The sequence below is a fragment of the Dasypus novemcinctus genome, chromosome 1, assembly GCF_030445035.2.
Source record: "Dasypus novemcinctus isolate mDasNov1 chromosome 1, mDasNov1.1.hap2, whole genome shotgun sequence".
Taxonomy (NCBI): domain Eukaryota; kingdom Metazoa; phylum Chordata; class Mammalia; order Cingulata; family Dasypodidae; genus Dasypus; species Dasypus novemcinctus.
This window is the reverse complement of record NC_080673.1, coordinates 54614647-54633134: the sequence shown is the minus strand read 5'-3', so window position 1 is coordinate 54633134 and position 18488 is coordinate 54614647. Positions and strand designations below refer to the sequence as shown.

Below are 18488 nucleotides of genomic sequence, written 5' to 3'. Positions count from 1 at the left end.
TCTTTCCTTGAAATAATTTCTTTATTCAGATTTTATATGACTTTTTATCCTGTTTGGCTTCTCCAATTTGGACTTCAGGAGTACTCATTTATCTATATTAGTAGCCCTTTAATTTTTAATAGTTTGAATAGAGCTCTTTTAGAATTTTCATTTGTTAATTTAATTTTATCATCCAAAGTTACGAAAATATACACTGAACAGACAAAAGAAGAGTTGACACACCAACAGAAACAAAACTAAGTTGACTCATAATTCTCCTTTGGTATGACTATGTCTGTATCAGTTAGCATCTCTGATTTTTACTGCTTTTAAGTTCTTCTTTGGAATTAGTATTGTCTGTAATATGCAAACTCATTCTGGGAAACACTTTTATTAGTAACCAGCAACCAGTTAGGAATACCTGAGCAGAATAAATGGAGTTAAGCACTAATTTAGTAGTTTAGACAGACATTTAACACATTTAGTCTGAATTACTCTTCAGGAATACACTTAGACTCAAGTTCAGGAGTAAGCTACTGATTGAAAACTGAAAGTTCTTTTTAACACCTTGATAGAAACTCTTATCAAAATAAAATGTGACTAAAATTCAAAACATTGTCAATGTAACATCCCATTAAATTTCCAGGTTACATGGTTTTTCAGTATAACTGATCATCAACTTGGCACTGGCTATAGGTTAAGGAATCTTTAATTTCTGCTTATGCTAGGCTCATACCCTTTTCGGACTATAACTTTCCTTCTAAGCTCCTAACGGGGGGCCGGGCTATAGCTGCCACTATCTGGAAGTCTCCTTTTTCCTTATTTAAGTACAAATGCTTTGCTATTTGTTGTCTCATAGCCAGCATACCTGCCAGAGTTTTTGGGTGTCTCCATATTTTCTCTGTGGTCCCCACTCATCTTGGAGGGCAGCAACCCCTCTCCACATGGATGTTAACTAGTCCAACCTGGAATTTCCTGCATGATTCTCCTTTACCTGAGGTGTCATGCCTGCTACTGCCGGTGGTCCTTCTTTCTCCTGGCTTGCCAATTTTTACAACCCAGATCTGGAAGGGCACAAGTTGGTGCTGCTGCAAGACCAAAGAACACACCTGGCTTAAGTCAGACATAAGCTTTATTGGGACATAGGACGGGAGAGATTCTTTGATGGTGGCCGGTCAAAGATTGAATGAAGTCAGTACACCTTAAAGAGATGAGGAAATGAGGGGTGATATATGAGGGGCTTCAGAACAAGGACATTCCATAGTGTATGAGAACAGACTTCTGCTAGGGTCACGTGAAGTGTACACATGGGGTGTGGTGATGTTTTTACTATGCTCATAGGAAGGACATTTACCAAGAAAGTTTACTGCTCTGGGAAGATTATAGTTTACATTAACATTTATACGTTCTCTTCCCTCTGTGGTCAGTTGTTAACCTTTAACTTATGTTTGGGCCACACAGGCAGCTATGTGCTGAAGATTTGGGGCAGGAGACTGAGTCCTCCCTACAGTTACATTTGGGGAAATTTTAGCCATTATTTATTTAAATATTTTCTCCACCCCTTTCTCTTGTTTTTCCCTTTCTAGAACTCCCACCGTGTGTATATTGGTGTACCAGAAGGTGTCCCAGATATATCTCAAGCTCTGTTTACTTTTGTTTATTTTTCCCTTTGTTCCTCAGACTGGAAGATTCTTTCTGTTGCTATCATCAGTCTGCTGTTGAACCCCACTATAGAATTTTTAATTTCTGTTAATGTGGTCTTTAGATTTGTTTGGTTCGTTTTTTATAATTTCCATTTCTCTATTGATATTATTTTTGTATTTCTCTGTCCTTTTCCTTGTTTTCTTTAGTTCTTTGGTCCTCTTGTATATTTAGAACACTTTTTGAAAGTCTTTGTCAGGTATGTCCTAGTTCTGGTCCTCTCACTGATGGTTTCTTCTTTGTCTAAGCCATGTTTCCTGTTTCTTTGTATGTTTTGTAGTCTACTTTTGAAATGTGGACATTTGATATTTTAATGTGTTATCTTTGGAATTTAGACTTTGAGGTGTCTGTTCCTTAAACTTGTATCCAGCTGGTGATATGACAGAGCTTTCCTTGAATGCCATGAGCTAACTAAAAAAAAAGGGAATGGGGGATAAAAAGAAAACACCTTTCCCAGTCATTGCAAATTGACATGTGTGAATGCTCTCCTTCAGTTTATCCAGAGTTTAGAGATTAGCTTCAAGGTCAAAAAGTAGGGGCCTCCTTGATCCTTTCCGCACATGCATCTTAACTTGGGCTTGCATGTGTGGCCCTTGGAATCCCCTCATTACATGGATAAGTTAGTCTCCTCTTTCCTAGGAAACAGTTACCTCCTGGTCCCAGGCACTGCATTGTGTGTCCCACAGTCAGCAGTCTCTTGCCACAGGCAGCCACAACTCAATAGCTGTCACACAGTATTCTGTCGGAGAGCTCTTAGTGCTCCCTCTACCTGGAGGACAAATTGTGGGAAGGCAAGACTGGGGCAAATGGCCTGGTCCAGTCTTTGAGGCTGGCTCCTGACAGATTGGCCCAGATATACATACTTCTGGTATGTACATGAGGGACACCCTGCTCCTTCTGGACCTGTGCTGGCAGAATGGGTGGGCCCTGGGCCAAGCTAGAGAGAGGATGAGGGAGGAGCCAGCTGTCGCTCCATGAGATCTTACTGATTTTTAAGTTGTCCTTTCCTTGATTTGTTGCCCTCCCTATAACTGAAATCCTTTAACGGTTTTCTGAAACTTTGAGAAAGATGTTTCTACCAGTTCTTACTGGTTGGTTTACAGCTATGGGGGTTGGGGCGTTGGTGGTGAGAGGGAAGCCCTGACCCTTCTCATTACACCATTGAAAATGGCAGAGTTAAAATGAGATTTTAAGAGAAAACTTGAGGAAAAGTTGAAAGATTTTCCTAATTTTTAGTTGACTTCATGTGTGTGTATGCTTTATTTTTAATCAGGGGAGCTTCTCTTGCAATTATGTCGTTTGGAAGATGCTGCTGATGTTTATAGAGGATTACAAGAGAGAAATCCTGAAAACTGGGCCTATTACAAAGGCTTGGAAAAGGCACTCAAGCCAGGTAGTGTTTAAAATTTATTTTCTAAATTGTAATTGCTTCTTTTGTTAATATATATTTTATAAACTGATTGAAAAAGACCACTTGATAAAGTAGTTAAGAATTATTTTAAAATCTGAATATAAAAGTACATTGGTAAACTTTGATTTAGTATGGCAGACTGAGCACATTTGGAATCTATTCCTTGTATAAAATTCATGGAAATGAACTTGAGACCAGAAACCCTCTGTGTTTCTTTTCCCTTCCTCAGTCCCGCCATGAATGGGGCCCACTTATGGGAACAGGCCCAGAAATATGTCATCCACAAATCAGTAGAATTCTTAGCCATGATCTCTCATTTGAAGCTATGTTTCCCTCTGGGCTGATACTGAGCCATTCCTGATACCATTCCTGTATACTAAAGAAATCTCTTGTTGAAGATTGCAACAGAGAATTGGCACTACTACCTTGGGAACATCTGTACAGTGAATGGTAATCATCAGTTCCAGCAAACGAAAAGTAGAGGTGATGGATGAATCTAAGATAAAGAGAAGGCATTGTAGCTGTGAATCATGAATAGGCAGTTGTGAGAAAATACCAATTTGGAATCTGGGGAAAGAAAAACCAATTTGTTGAGGAATAAATATCTTAATTGAAGAGAGGCCACAGCTAATGAAAAATGAGTGAAGTAAAAAATTGAGTGAACTGAAGAAAGCCGTCGTGATTCAGCACTGAAAGTAAAAGAGGAAGTGTAAAAGAAGTGAGAAAGGGAGATAAGTTGGAGAGTCTAAAGAGAAAAGTGGGAGAGAATACATTAAAATATAATTGAGCATTCCTCAGAACTGAAGGAAAGAAAGGAGTTCTTAGATTTGAAAGCTACATACAGCAGAATAAAAGATAGATTGTGTTTTAAATGTTTATAGGTATTTAAAATAAGAAACTATTGGAATGAAATATTCCAAAATAATGATTGTTGGTATATTTGGGTGGTAAGTTTGCAAGATGATTTTCTTCTCATCCTTATGTTTTCAATTCAATAGAATAGGTCTTTTTATATACTTGGAGAAGTTTGTAGTTTGCTAGGAAGATATGTAAATTTTAATTATGTGTAAAAGGAATTTTTCTTTGCAGCTAATATGTTAGAACGGCTAAAAATTTATGAGGAAGCCTGGACTAAATATCCCAGGGGATTGGTGCCAAGAAGACTGCCATTAAACTTTTTATTTGGTAAGTGAGAATCATTGCAAAAGAAATCAAAGTACTGTTACAATTCCCTTGGTTTTAAGTATATGAATTATGCATATTAAGAATAACATGTACAGTGTTAGAGTTGTTTGGGTAAATATAAGCTAACAGGGTTTTCTTCTTCCAAGGTGAGAAGTTTAAGGAATGTTTGGATAAGTTCCTAAGGATGAATTTCAGCAAGGGTTGTCCACCAGTCTTTAATACTTTAAGATCATTATACAGAGATAAAGAAAAGGTAAAGCAAAATATACTCTTTTCTTTTGCCTATCATTTCTTTGCTTGGTATTTGCAATAATTGATTCTTGATCATCTGTGCACAATAGTACATGTTTGGTGAATTTGGTGTCAGTCTTCCTAGTTTGCCCTTTAAGTGCTTCTGTGCTTCTCTTCCTTTTTATCCTCTTGTCTTTTTAGCTCAGTAGCATACTGCTTATTTGGTTTCTCTGTCATTTGTTTCTGTTATATAGTTGAATGAGTCATTGTAGGTATAAAAAGTTGGTAAGGTAGTGATTTCTCCAATTTTTTCTCTAATGGTGAAAGTCAAAGTAAATGTTTTTTTAAACTAGATTTTAGCTTAGTGATCTTTCTCCTTTTTAATTTAGTAGGAAAGAAAAATTTTTTTGAAAGAGTTTGTTTGTTGTCCCAGTAAGTCAGCTTACTCTTTCAGCTATGTGTTATAATATTGAAAATGCTTGTTTAGAGAGCATTTTAATATTTATTTGGATTGTTTTTTTTTTTGCTGGCAAGTATAGTGGCATCAAGGTATGTTTGTTAGATTAAGAATAAGTTACAGTGAATAATCATGAAGACAGAACAAGTTAAATATGCTAAACATTTTAATTTAAAACACATAATGTACATTTATTTGCCAGTCTTCTGATGAAAGGTCCAAAGTGTAGCCTTTATTGATTGGCAGTTCATGTTTTTTTTTTCCTTGTGTAAATCACATCCATAAAATGTGTTCTGTTATTTCTAGTTTTGGTAGAGTGAGAATTTAGATGAATGTGAAGCAGTCCTGAGTATAGAATCCTCTGTTTTTATGATTTTCCCCCTTTATATAGATTCTCTCATTTACAGTTAAATTCGTAAAAATTATCCAATTTATCTTTCAGTCTTTTATTCTCATTTCCTAAGTTTATGTAATAGTCAATTAAATTGTGCAGTATGATAATGAATGCAGCTGATTCAAATAGGCTTGGGAAAACTAAAACTAACTCTTAGTAAGCATATAGCTCAACTTGTGGGATTAGCCTAATGTAGTATACCAGAATAACCTAACTTCAGCATCAAAATTTACTAAGATAATGGTCATAGCGGGTATTAACCTATTGAGTCAGTTAAGTTGATCATTTAAGAGAGTTTCCGTAGTAACAGATATCTATAAAACTGGATTACGCAAAGAAGGGAGTTAATAAAAAGCATTCATAGATCTTCCATGAAGCCAGGAACAAGATGTATTGTCAGGAGTCTGGGGAAACCAGAACTTGGACCTCAGGAACTCATTTCCCTGGACCTCAGAAACACACATGCTATTATATATTGCAGTTTCACTAATGTTTTCTCCTGGATTATGAAATTGAGAGTTGATTATCATCATCTCCTTATGGAATTTCACTCATTACATATTTAATTCTTGATTCTTGCAGAGCTAATATTTAACTCTTGGATAATTATGTGGATTGAGATAAAAATGAACTGGGATTAAATCTTTGAGAATATTGCCTTTCTCATTGTCCATACCTTTTCTGTTAGTCAGCCAAAGGAGTGCTCATGCAAAATACCAGAAATCTGCTGGTTGTTATAAAGGGAATTTATTTGGGGTAGGAACTTGGAGATACCAGGCCATAAAGCATAAATTACTTCCATCACCAGTCTATTTGGAGCAAAATGTCTGCCGACGTCTGTGAGGGTTCAGGCTTCCTGGGTTCCTACGTTCCTGGGACTTGCTTTTCTCTGGGTTCAAGGTTCCTTCCTTTCTGGGGCTGGCTTCTCTTTCCTCTGCGAGCTTCTCAGAGCTCCAGCTTAAGTCTTCAGCATCGAACTCCAACATAAAACTTCAACATCAGAAACCCTCAACCCTGTTCTTTGCCATGCCTTTTATCTGTGAGTCTCTACCCACCAAGGTACAGATCAGATTACAAGCATAATCCAGTATTTCTTTGTGGAATTCATCAATTATATCAAACTGCTGCACCTTTCCTGATTTCTTGCTCAGCTTCTTGCTTTATTTCCTAGCAGGGAAATAAAGTTTACCAATAAAATTTTAGGAATGTGTGTCTTGATAGACACCTGCATAAACATATGACCCATTTGAATACTTTTAAATTTTTATTCAGAGGATGAGGGGTACATATATGTAACTGAGTGCTGGAATACTTATTTAAACCTTTGATAGTAAATAACAGTATGCAGAAGAATAGAACTGTTTTTCTTTTTTATTAAAATGTGCTTGTATGTTTGTACTCTAGGTGGCAATCATAGAAGAATTAGTAGTAGGTTATGAAACCTCTCTAAAAAGCTGCCGGTTATTTAATCCAAATGGTAAGTCCTCAACTTTTATGTTTTTAAAATACCTTGAAAATTTTAATACATTAGAAATTCTTAGTGTTAATTAGGCAGTAATCATAGTGCATTAAAAAAATTTTCCCTTGAATATAGAGATTAATTTGCACATTATGTGAAGATGTTTAGCTAGAAGAGAATCACATTAGCTCTTTGAAAAAGGAAATTATATAAAATTTAAAATATCTGCAAAACTAGATGGAGTAATACAATGATCCCCCATTTAGTCATCTTCAGTAATTTTTAACTCATGGCCAAATTGATCCATTTATATCCTCACTTACCCCTAGTCCCATATTATTTTCAAATAAACCCCAGATGTCAAATTGTTTCATCCAGAAATATTTCAATATGTCCAAAATGTGAGGACTTAAAACTCTAATCACACTTGAAAATGAATACTTTCTTAATGTCAAATATCCAGTCTGTGTTCACATTTCCAATTGTCCTATAAATGTCATATTTTTTTCCCTTTGTTTTTGAAGCTTGTTTGAGTCAGGATCCAGATAAGAACTATACTTTGAGATTGGTGGTGAAGTCTTTAGGGTCTCTCTTAATCTATAGGTTACTCAATCTCCTTTTTTTCTTCTTGCATTTCATTTGTTGAAGAAATTAGGTTTTTTTCTTGAGTTCTCCCACAGTCTTGATTTTGCTGAGTGCACCTCCCATACCTCATGGTGTTGTTTAAACATGTTATTCCTCTATCCTCTAAATTTCTTGTTAATTTGGTAGTTGGACTTAGAGCTGTGCGGTCCAGTATGATAGCCTTTAGTCATATATGGGTATTAAAATTAATTAAAATTAAAAATTCAGTACATCATTCACAGTAGCCACATTTTAAGTGCTGCTCAGGAGTCACATATTGGACAGGATAGTATTGAATATTTCCATCACTGCAGAAACTTCTTTTGGATAGATTTGGGTAGAAGCTTGATGAGATTCAATTTTATTTGTTTTTTTAATCGGAGGGTGAGAAAGATTATTTCATAGGTGGTGGTGTGTTTTTCATAAGGAGGCAGAGTTTTTGTTTTTATGTTAGCAATTTTTAGGAATTACAATCTGGCTATAGTCTATCTTTTTGCAAAGTATTATTATGAATTCATGGACTTAAAACATATTTGATGTTTTAAGTCATTACAGTTGCAAATGGTCCCATCCTTCACCACACCATGGTAGTAGTTGGCAGCTTCCTTGTTTGTTATGATAACATTCCAGTTCATCTGGTACGTTGTCCACTGCAGACCTGGAATCCTTTAAGTTTGATTTCTTTGGTGAGAAAGCCCAGTATGGTTACCTCAGTGCTTACTGCTATTGGGTTGATCATTATTTCTAGGTCTCAGATTATCAGATTAATTTAATAGTACTCTTTAAAAGGTTTTGCCGTGGTTTCATTGGTTAATCATCATGATGTCCCTTTGATTATTAGCATTTTCCTACATATTTTACAAATTTGGAAGAGGTTTAATGACATCCCCAAGAATATGCAGCACTTTTGTTGCATCTCTATCAGACCAGGAGTTGGTGAGTTCCACTCCTATTGTTTGTCCATTGTGCCATCTGCTTATACTAAGATAAAATAAACAATTCATTGCTTTCTTTGAAAGCACATAACAGCTCCCAGATTTCAGAAATTTGTATTTTTTTTTAAAACCCATTTTTAATGTGTTAGTTGTATATTTAAGTTACACATTTTCTTATGAGTATATTAAAAGTAAGCCATGAACTAAAATATAGAATAAGCATTTTTATTTATATGGTTTTTGAGGGTATAAGTTTTATTCGACCTTAATTATGCATCTTTGCATACTCCAGCAAAATATTTAAATAATTAGATGATTATAATTACCCAAACTCAAAATAACCAAATCACAGGTATGCTAGAAACCCAATTAAGCAGTTGGGGTTGGGTTTTTTTGTTTTCCTAAACCTTACATTAATGATAAAAATTCTTTCGGATTCTTTTCTTTTTTTCCCTCCTCATAAGGAGAAGTCTGATTAATACGTTCTCATAGTATTAGTACAGTTCGTTTTGTGGCACCTCTTTTATTTTTCTTTTTTAGATAATTAGTTGTGTCTTTGATTTCATTTGTCTTCCATATTTATTATAAAGTTCTTAGTATATGCAAGGCATTTTGCTAGGGGCTATTAAAGATACAGAGGTAAAAACATGATCTCTTCCAAAGAGCTTATATTCTTAGGGTAGTTTTATAGTCAGATACATAAATAATATAGTTCAAACTATTTTACCTTATTAATAATGATAAGGACCATTCTGAGGAGTGGATTATTTCTCAGCATCCCCCCCCCCAGTTGTCTGCTCTCTGTGTCCATTCGCTGTGTGTTCTTCTCTGACCGCTTCTATCCTTATCAGCGGTACTGGGAATATGTGTTTCTTTTTGTTGCGTCATCCTGCTGTGTCACCTCTCCGTGTGTGCGGCCCCATTCTTGGGTAGGCTGCACTTTCTTTTGCGCTGGGCAGCTCTCCTTCCGGGGTGCACTCCTTGCGCGTGGGTCTCCCCTACACGGGGGACACCCCTGCATGACACAGCACTCCTTGTGCACATTAGTGCTGCGCATGGGCCAGCTCCACATGGGTCAAGGAGGCCCAATGTTTGAACCTCAGACCTCCCATGTGGTAGGCAGACGCCCTATCCATTGGGCCAAGTTGCTTCCCTAGGAGGGGATTACTTTTTTTTTTTTTTTAAAGATTTATTTATTTATTTAATTTCCCCCCCTCCCCTGGTTGTCTGTTCTTGGTGTCTATTTGCTGCGTCTTGTTTCTTTGTCCGCTTCTGTTGTCGTCAGCAGCACGGGAAGTGTGGGCGGCGTCATTCCTGGGCAGGCTGCACTTTCTTTTCACGCTGGGCGGCTTTCCTCACGGGCGCACTCCTTGCGCATGGGGCTCCCCCACGCGGGGGACACCCTTGGGTGGCACGGCACTCCTTGCGCGCATCAGCACTGCGCATGGCCAGCTCCACACAGGTCAAGGAGGCCCGGGGTTTGAACCGCGGACCTCCCATATGGTAGACGGACGCCCTAACCACTGGGCCAAAGTCCATTTCCCGGGATTACTTTTAGTGTATGTAATGCCTAATCTTGGTTTCTTCCCTCTCCCTTTTTTCCTTTTTTAAGATGATGGAAAGGAAGAACCACCAACTACATTACTTTGGGTACAGTACTACTTGGCACAACATTATGACAAAATTGGTCAGCCATCTATTGCTCTGGAATACATAAATACTGCTATTGAAAGTACACCTACGTTGATAGAACTTTTCCTTGTGAAAGCTAAAATCTATAAGGTAAAAATCTCTTCCTCACTTTTTGTTACAAGGCAGTGAGATTTGTAAATTTTTCCTGTGTTATAGATTCTAAATGTAAGAAAAATGACATGGTTAAAAAATCGTGGAATAGTAAACATAAATATGAATTATGTTAATGAAATGACACCATTATGATTATACTATGAATTCTATATATTATGATCTTTTTTGCTCCTCAACCCCAGGGCCCTGCTTGGGAATCCCCAATTATGTGTTCTGGCATCATTTAAAGATAAAATTGGCTTTTCACTTTCTTAAGAAAAATAAAATTTTGTAAGCTAAATTCTTAAGAGTAGTTGTAATCCAATAAATTATTTGCCAACAAAATAATGAAATTAATATTTTAAAAGCACCTTCCAAAGTCAGGGGTTATCAGTTTTTAGCTTTGCTGAATTGTTAGTGATTTCACTAGTTAGGTAAAATAGAATAAGGAGCATTTGGGGAACATCCCCTGGTATTCTTAATAATGTTTTCATGGTTTATTAGAGTAGAAATTTGGCCATTTATTTGCCTATTATGACTTTTGTATTGCGCTATGTTCTGACTTATTTAAAGATTATTATTATTATTTATTCTTTGGTTCAAAAATAATATTTGAATATTTACTAAATGCCAGGCACTCTTCTTCACAACGGGGATATAGCAGTAAGTAAAATGTTAAAACAAGTCTTTACTTCAAGAGACCTGCATTCTAGGTTACCAGAAAGGAGTCATATGGTAAAATGTTTTCATCTATATTATCATCGTAAGAATCAGAAGAATACCTTTGTTTTTACTTATTTGTCAGAAGATAGCTAATTACCTGCACAGTAAGACTGGCATACTTACTAATTTATTTTGTTTTTGTACTCTGTAAGCATGCTGGAAATATTAAAGAAGCTGCAAGGTGGATGGATGAGGCCCAGGCCTTGGACACAGCGGACAGATTTATCAACTCCAAATGTGCAAAATATATGCTAAAAGCTAATCTGATTAAAGAAGCTGAAGAAATGTGCTCAAAGTTCACAAGGGTTTGTACAGCTAGTGCTCTTAGTTTTCAATAAATAGGATATGCCAGTTCATAAAAAAAATTTTTTTTACTAATTTTAATATCAAAATAGTAAGGATTTTAATTACCTCACTATGTCAGGAAAAAACTGAAGTCAATTTTCACATAAAAGATTTTATTTTTAGTTGGCTATACAGTGGATTTTTAAACTGCTTTATATTGTATGTTCACATGAATTTTTTAGGGTTAAGGGAACTAATATTTATTGAAGATCTGCTATGTGCTAGTGTTCTTTTACTTAACGTTGATACCAATCTCCCACTTTGTAGATCTTTTATTTAATCCTTTGCAAAATACATATATGTCTTAGTGGTTAGAAATATAATTTCAGTTTCTTCCACATATTAACCTCTGTGCTCTTACTCTAAGAATGCTTAAAAAATTTAAAAAATATTTTGAAAGAATTCAAATTCATAATCGTTCCAAATCAGTTGATTGTCTTTTCCTTCTTAAATCCTGTGATTGAACAGTGTATTTGGTAAGAAATGGACTTTAATATATGTGATTTTCATATAGGAAGGAACATCAGCGGTAGAGAACTTAAATGAAATGCAGTGCATGTGGTTCCAGACAGAATGTGCCCAAGCTTATAAGGCAATGAATAAATTTGGTGAAGCACTTAAGAAATGTCATGAAATTGAGAGAGTAAGTACCTTATACATATATATAAGTTTCTTGTTTTATTCTGTTGTCACATGAAGATTTTAGGCAAATCGTACAGATTTTTCTCTCCTTCTTATACTTTACAGTCGATGGTTTTTAAAATCAGTGTTTTTTCCTCCAATTTTTATGATGGAAATATTATAGACTGTATTTTTTCCAGACTTCCTCTTGTTATTCTACCTGCAAAAATTCATCTTAAACACTTTATGGAAATTGTGTCTTTGCTCTTTTTATTGATTTTTGAACCTTTCTTTAAATTGATGATGCTTCTTCAGTATAGTATAAAGCTCATTAAGTAATCCTAGAAGCCTCTTTGTTAATTGGTGATTCCATATACACTTGATATTTATAAACTTTGAAGTCTTTTTGATAATGTTTCTATAATATGTAATCTCTCATTTTCTGATTAAATCATTGTTTTCTTAGTCCTCTTTTGCTTCATTTCTGTCACTGGTAGTTAGTTGATGTTCCTTTTTCTGCATTTTTCACAGATAAACACAATTTATGTAATTTCATATTTGTAATGTTATCAAATAGAGACCCACCACACAGAACTTAGTCAAAATGTGAAAAGTTGCTGATTGGTTCATTTTCTTGCTAATTGATTTCTCTTCCATGTACCGGCAGTACATAGGGTTCAGATTTGTGCCTCCAAAAAATTGCCAAATACTATATATTATAATAGTTTGAGAATAGTTGTAAATAGAAAAATTGAATGTTAAATGTGTTCATCTGTACTGCTTCATTGTATGTACTAATAAGTTATATTTGGTTTGTCATAATAGCTTTAAGTATGATTAAGAAAACAATAAATTGCTTGTGTTGTTTTAAAAATTGTGCTTCTTTTCATTCAAACAAACAGCTGCTGGCTGTATACCATATCCTGTGCTAGGTGGTGGCCAAACTGTATTTGCTTATTTGGTATGCAAAGTATTTATATTGAATGATTGTAATTTGAATATTTTTTATTTTACTAATTTTTTATGCCAAGAAAATGAGTAATTTCAAGGCTTTTATTTGTATATTGTTTTTTTACATTTGTATAGTTCAGTATAATAATAAAAAAGATAATTTTGTTAGCATTTTATAGAAATCACTGACGACCAGTTTGACTTTCATACATACTGTATGAGGAAGATTACCCTTAGATCTTATGTGGACTTATTAAAACTAGAAGATGTACTTCGACAACATCCATTTTACTTCAAGGCAGCAAGAATTGCTATAGAGATCTACTTGAAGCTTCATGACAACCCCCTCACAGATGAGAATAAGGAACATGAGGCTGATACTGGTAAAGTATTCAAAGATTTCTTGTTTGCTCTGGTGCATGTATGTATATTTATATTTTTATACAATATAACTTTTCCTGAGCTTTTTCATTTTGGTAAGGTGTTTTCATGATTAGAAAATGCTTACTTTGTGAATTTCTCTTAAGCAACAAAAGAAATATACTGCTTGCTTTTTCACTTTCATTATAAACTAAACAAGAATTTTATTTGTAAATTTTTAGCATTTAAGAATTTTGAGTTTCATGAGTTTTACATTTATTATCTGGCCTACCAAGTACCATAAATTGCTAACTGCTTAATGAGGCACATTCTGCTTTAAGTCCATAAATTGTGTTGAAACACTACATTAGTATACATCTGCTAACATATCTAGTTATTCCTATTTTTAGTTGTAATTTATGATTAACTAAGGGGAATATTTTGTGACTAGTACCTGAACATTAAAAACCAGCATGGAATTAAACTATGAAAACTGCCCAGTGGCTTATCATTTGACCCTTTTTTTTTTTTACCCTTTTTTAATGTACCATTTTTTTATAGCAGTATGTCAGGGTGACTAAGGACAGGTCTCCCAAGATGATTGGAAAAATATCTCAGGATGAAACTGATTTAGAGTCCTGGATATAAAGTTACTATATATCCAAATATTTTCTGACTTATTCATGGCAAAAATATTATAGAAGTAGGGATATAAAAAGTGCCATAATTTTTTATTGTAAGTTTATTCCTTTTCTGTGAATGTTATGATTGATTACTTTAGTCGATAGCCTTCTTCCCCCTTTAGATCGTTTGGATCCTTTTGTTAATTTGTCATTAATTTTTATTTCCAGTTTCCTAAGGGCAGATTAGAACTGTCTAAAGGTAACATGTTGAAACATTTGCACAGATTTGACTCGAATGTATTTGTCTACTGGTGCTTCTTCAACTAGGAAGAAGCTATCAATAAGAAGAATCTGCAGAATTACAGTTAAATTGCTTCTTTTGTTTTACCCTTCTGTCCATTCTTCCTCCCTTTCTCCCTCCCTCTCCCTCCTCCTCCACCTCCTCCATCTCTTCCTACTCTTCAAATTATCAAAATAATACATAATTAACTCTAATTATATAAAGTTGAAATATACCTAGCAAGTATGCAAATCCTTTTACTCTCTTTTCCCTCTCCTCTACCTTACCAAAGGTAGTCACTGTGAAAGCTCCAATGCTTATTTTTCCAATTCCCTTTATACATAGTTGTAATTTTGAGACTTTTATGTTTACATATGTTATACACATACATTTCAGGGTAATTACTTATCGTTTTTTTTTTCTTTTTTCTTTTTAGCCTGTAAATGGGACTGCTAGATATAAAAATTGTTGGATCAAAGGGTATGAGAATTTGAAATAGTGTCAAATTGCCTTCCATAAATGGTTCATCAGTTTTATTACCACCAACACTGTATTGAGATTATCTTGTTTCACATTATTGCTAACACTGAAAATTATTGTTCTTTTACATTTTTGCTATTCTGGACAAAATATCTATAATTTATATTTCCCAAATTTTTAATAGTGGAATATTTGCACATGGTGCATTTGGGTTTCTTATGTGATTTGCCTGTTCATATCTTTTTCCCATTTTCTTTTTAATTAAATTTTATTGAAATACATTTTTATACATGAACATACTTGTATTAGTCAGCCAAAGGGGTGCTGATGCAAAATACCAGAAATGGGTTGGTTTTTATAAAGGGTATTTATTTGGAGTAGGAGCTTACAGATACCAGGCCACAAACTGTAAGTTACTTCTCTCACTAAAGCTTATTTCCACGTGTTAGAGCAAGATGACTGCCGACATCTGTGAGGGTTCAGGCTTCCTGAGTTCCTCCCTTCCAGGGTCTTGCTTCTCTCTGGTTTCAAGGTTCCTCTCTTCCCAGGGATTGCTTCTTCCTGGGCATGGCTTCTCTTTCCTTTGTGAGCTTACTTCCCAGGGCTCCAGCTTAAGGCTTCAGCATCAAACTCCAGCATCAAAAAACCCTCAGTTCTGTCCTTTGTCATGCCTTTTATCTGTGAGTTGCCCTCCCCCCCACCAAGGAGAGGGGACTCAACACCCTAAATGACATGGCCCAATCAAAGCCCTACTCATAATTTAGTCATGCCCAGGTACAGACCTGATTACAAATATGATCCAGTATCTGTTTTTGGAATTCATAATCATATCAAACTGCTACAATACTTATAAACAGTCTATAGTAAAAGTTGTGAACTTTAACAAGCGTATTGTCATACAGAGCTCCAATACATCACCCCACCACTACCACCTTTCATTGTTGTGAAACATTTGTTACACACAATGAAAGAGCATCATCAAAATATTACTACTAACTGTAGCCCATATCTTACAATTGGTGTATTTTTCCCTGAACCCAGCTCATTATTAACACCCTGTGTTCGTATTATATATTTATTATAGTTCCTGAGAGAATGGTCTTATATTTCTCTTGTTAACCACAGTCCAACTTCCACCACTGGATTCCCTGTGTTATACAGCCCTATGTTTTGTACAGTCCATCCATAGCGTACAGTGGGTGGCTCTCCTTTTCATCACAGAGTTGTGCTGTCATCACCTTAGTCAATTTTAGAATGTTTTCATTATTCCAAAAGGAAAAGTACCATATCGCCTTATTCCCTCCTGTAGTTTTCTCTTAGAATTGATACATTTTCTTTGCTGCTGCTGCAAAAATACTACAATATTACTGTTAACTCTTGTCCATAAGTTACATTACTGTAATTTTCCCATGTATCACCATATACTTAGTACTTTGTAAAAGAATAACTTTCTTACATTCATACTATTAACCACAGTCTTCATCCACCACCAAAATCACTGTTGTACTTCCTAGATTCTTATTAGTTTCCTTTCAGTTGACATTTATGTCCACAGACTACCCCTGTCAGTCATAATCTCATTTATAAACCAGCCTTGTTAGTTACACTAACTATAATGTGTTAACAACAGCTCTGTTCATTTCCACACTTTTACAATAAACTTAATTAAAAACTGTACATCCATTGAGCATCAGCTCCCATTCTCAACCCACATTCTGTTTTCTAGTAACCTGTACTCTGTAGAGTTTACCTCAGTGTCTTTACTCATCGTATTTAGTTAATATTAGTGAGACCATAGAATATTTGTCCTTTTTGTGCCTGGCTTATTTCACTCAACATAGTATCCTCAAGGATTATCCATGTTGTCAGATGCTTCCTGATTTCATTTCTTCTTACGACCGAATAGTATTCCATTGTTTGTATATACCACTTTTTGTTTAGCCATTCATCGGTGATGGACACTTGGGCTGGTTCCATATTTTAGCAATTGTGACTATTGCTGCTGTGAACATCAGTGTGTAAATATCTGTTCACATCCTTGCTTTCAGTTCTTCTGAATATATTCCTAGTAGCAGGATTGCCTGATCATATGGCAATTCTTTGTTTAGTGAGGAATGGGCACTGGTAGCCATGATGAAGAGAGAACAATTTTAGTTCTTTATTGTAATTTATCAGCCTCTTCCTCCTGCTCTTCCCTGGATGTTGTATAGTGTTCTGATATTTGGAGTTTCAAAATAGTTGTTTCAGACAGTTCCTGCCTGTTTAATTGTTTTTGTGCAAGGAGTTTCCTACTCTACTTCCTGGAAGTATTTTTTTAGTGCAATATTACCTTCTAACAAGGTAGAATTTCCTTTGGTTCCTTTTCATCTAAAATTCTTGAGTCTCTATGCTGATTTAATAATTGCTAATACATTTAAAGTTGAGAATTATAGCACTTATCCAGATTATTGCTGCTAAATTAAGTGAAATAGTATATTTGTGCATGGCATCTCTGGTGTCGTGAACTGACATTAGACCTTTTAAGGATTAGGTAATATAATATAGGGGCTGCAAATCACACATTGGCCAAATCCATGCTGTGTTTGTTTTGGTAAGTAAAATTTTATTAAAGCATAGCCACAACCCATTCTTTTATATATATCCAGCTACTTTTAAGCTAGAACAGCAGAGTTAAGTAACTGAAACAGAGACAGTATGTCTTACAATGTGGGTGTGGGAACGGTAGCCATGGTGGCTGCTGGGTGTGGGGAACGGGAGGAAGAGATGAGATGTGGAGGCGTTTTCGGGACGTGGAGTTGTCCTGGATAGTGCTTCACGGACAATTACGGGACATTATAGATCCCCCCAGGGCCCACTGGATGGAACGTGAGAGAGTCTGGGCTATGATGTGGACCATTGACTGTGGGGTCCAGTGATGCTCAGAGATGAACTTACCAGGTGCAATGGATGTGTCATGATGATGGGAGAGAGTGTTGCTGTGGGGGGAGTGGGGGACGGGGGCGGTGGGGTTGAATGGGACCTCATATTTTTCATAATGTAATTTTTAAAAAAATAAATAATTAAAAAAAAATACAGAAAAAATTTGCTGACACCTGGTTTACATAGTGGAAAGAGCCTGGGCTTTGGAGACTGTAAAGTAGATTTAAGTATTTGTTCTGCCCTTTACTATCATCCTGAATGGTTATTTTTCCTATGAAACCTCTGTTTTCTGATACGTCAAGTTAGAGTACCTCTAACCCATGGAGTAGTTGAGAATATTAAATAATATATAGATTGTATCTACCATGTAACAAGGATAGCAGTTTTTTAAAAAATCGTTGAAAGAATAGTTATGTTGCCACTCATCCATAGCCTCATGTTTTTAGAATGTAATTTTTGGTCCCAGTTTGGAATTTCCTTTTTCCTTATTAAGGGATTCTTTACCAGGAAAAAGAAAAAACAGGTTTCTTGTTGATGGTTGTATTGCTACATAATAAATTACCCCCAAAACTTAGAAGCTTAAAACAATAGCTTCTGAATATCAGGAATTCAGAAGCACTGAGCCTGGGTAGTTCTGGCTCTATTATGAAGGTGTTGTTACGGTGTTGCCTAGGGCTAAAGGATCCAGTTTTCAAATGACTTACGGACATAGCTTCTGAATATCAGGAATTCAGAAACATTGTGCCAGGGTAGTTCTGGCTCAGGCTCTTTTATGAAGGTGTATGAAATTGTTGCCTAGGGCTAGAGGATCCAGTTTCCAAATGACTCACTGACGTTGCTTTTGGCAGGAGGCCTTGTTCCTCTTCTTGTGCATCTTTCTGTAGGGTTCTTGGGTTCCTCAAGCCATGGCAGCTAGCCATCCTACTTCCTGCCAGTAAAATTTTCAATATCTAAAGACCTCATTTTATTTTTTTTCTTTGTCTTTATTATTTTTTTTATGTTACATGAAAAAAAACATGAGGTCC

General features: G+C 35.5%; 1 protein-coding gene across 3 annotated transcripts in view; it reads left to right on the top strand.

Annotated features, from left to right (window-relative positions):
- NAA15 (N-alpha-acetyltransferase 15, NatA auxiliary subunit) overlaps positions 1–18488 on the top strand; it is a 105928-nt gene that overhangs the window by 69621 nt on the left and 17819 nt on the right. For all 3 annotated transcript variants that reach the window (XM_058289533.2, XM_058289527.1, XM_058289572.1), the window contains exons 7-14: positions 2954–3073; positions 4181–4276; positions 4423–4529; positions 6763–6835; positions 9989–10158; positions 11037–11189; positions 11744–11872; positions 12971–13184. In XM_058289533.2, the coding sequence (XP_058145516.1) occupies positions 2954–3073; positions 4181–4276; positions 4423–4529; positions 6763–6835; positions 9989–10158; positions 11037–11189; positions 11744–11872; positions 12971–13184 (1062 nt within the window). The remainder of the gene's footprint in view (positions 1–2953; positions 3074–4180; positions 4277–4422; positions 4530–6762; positions 6836–9988; positions 10159–11036; positions 11190–11743; positions 11873–12970; positions 13185–18488) is intronic.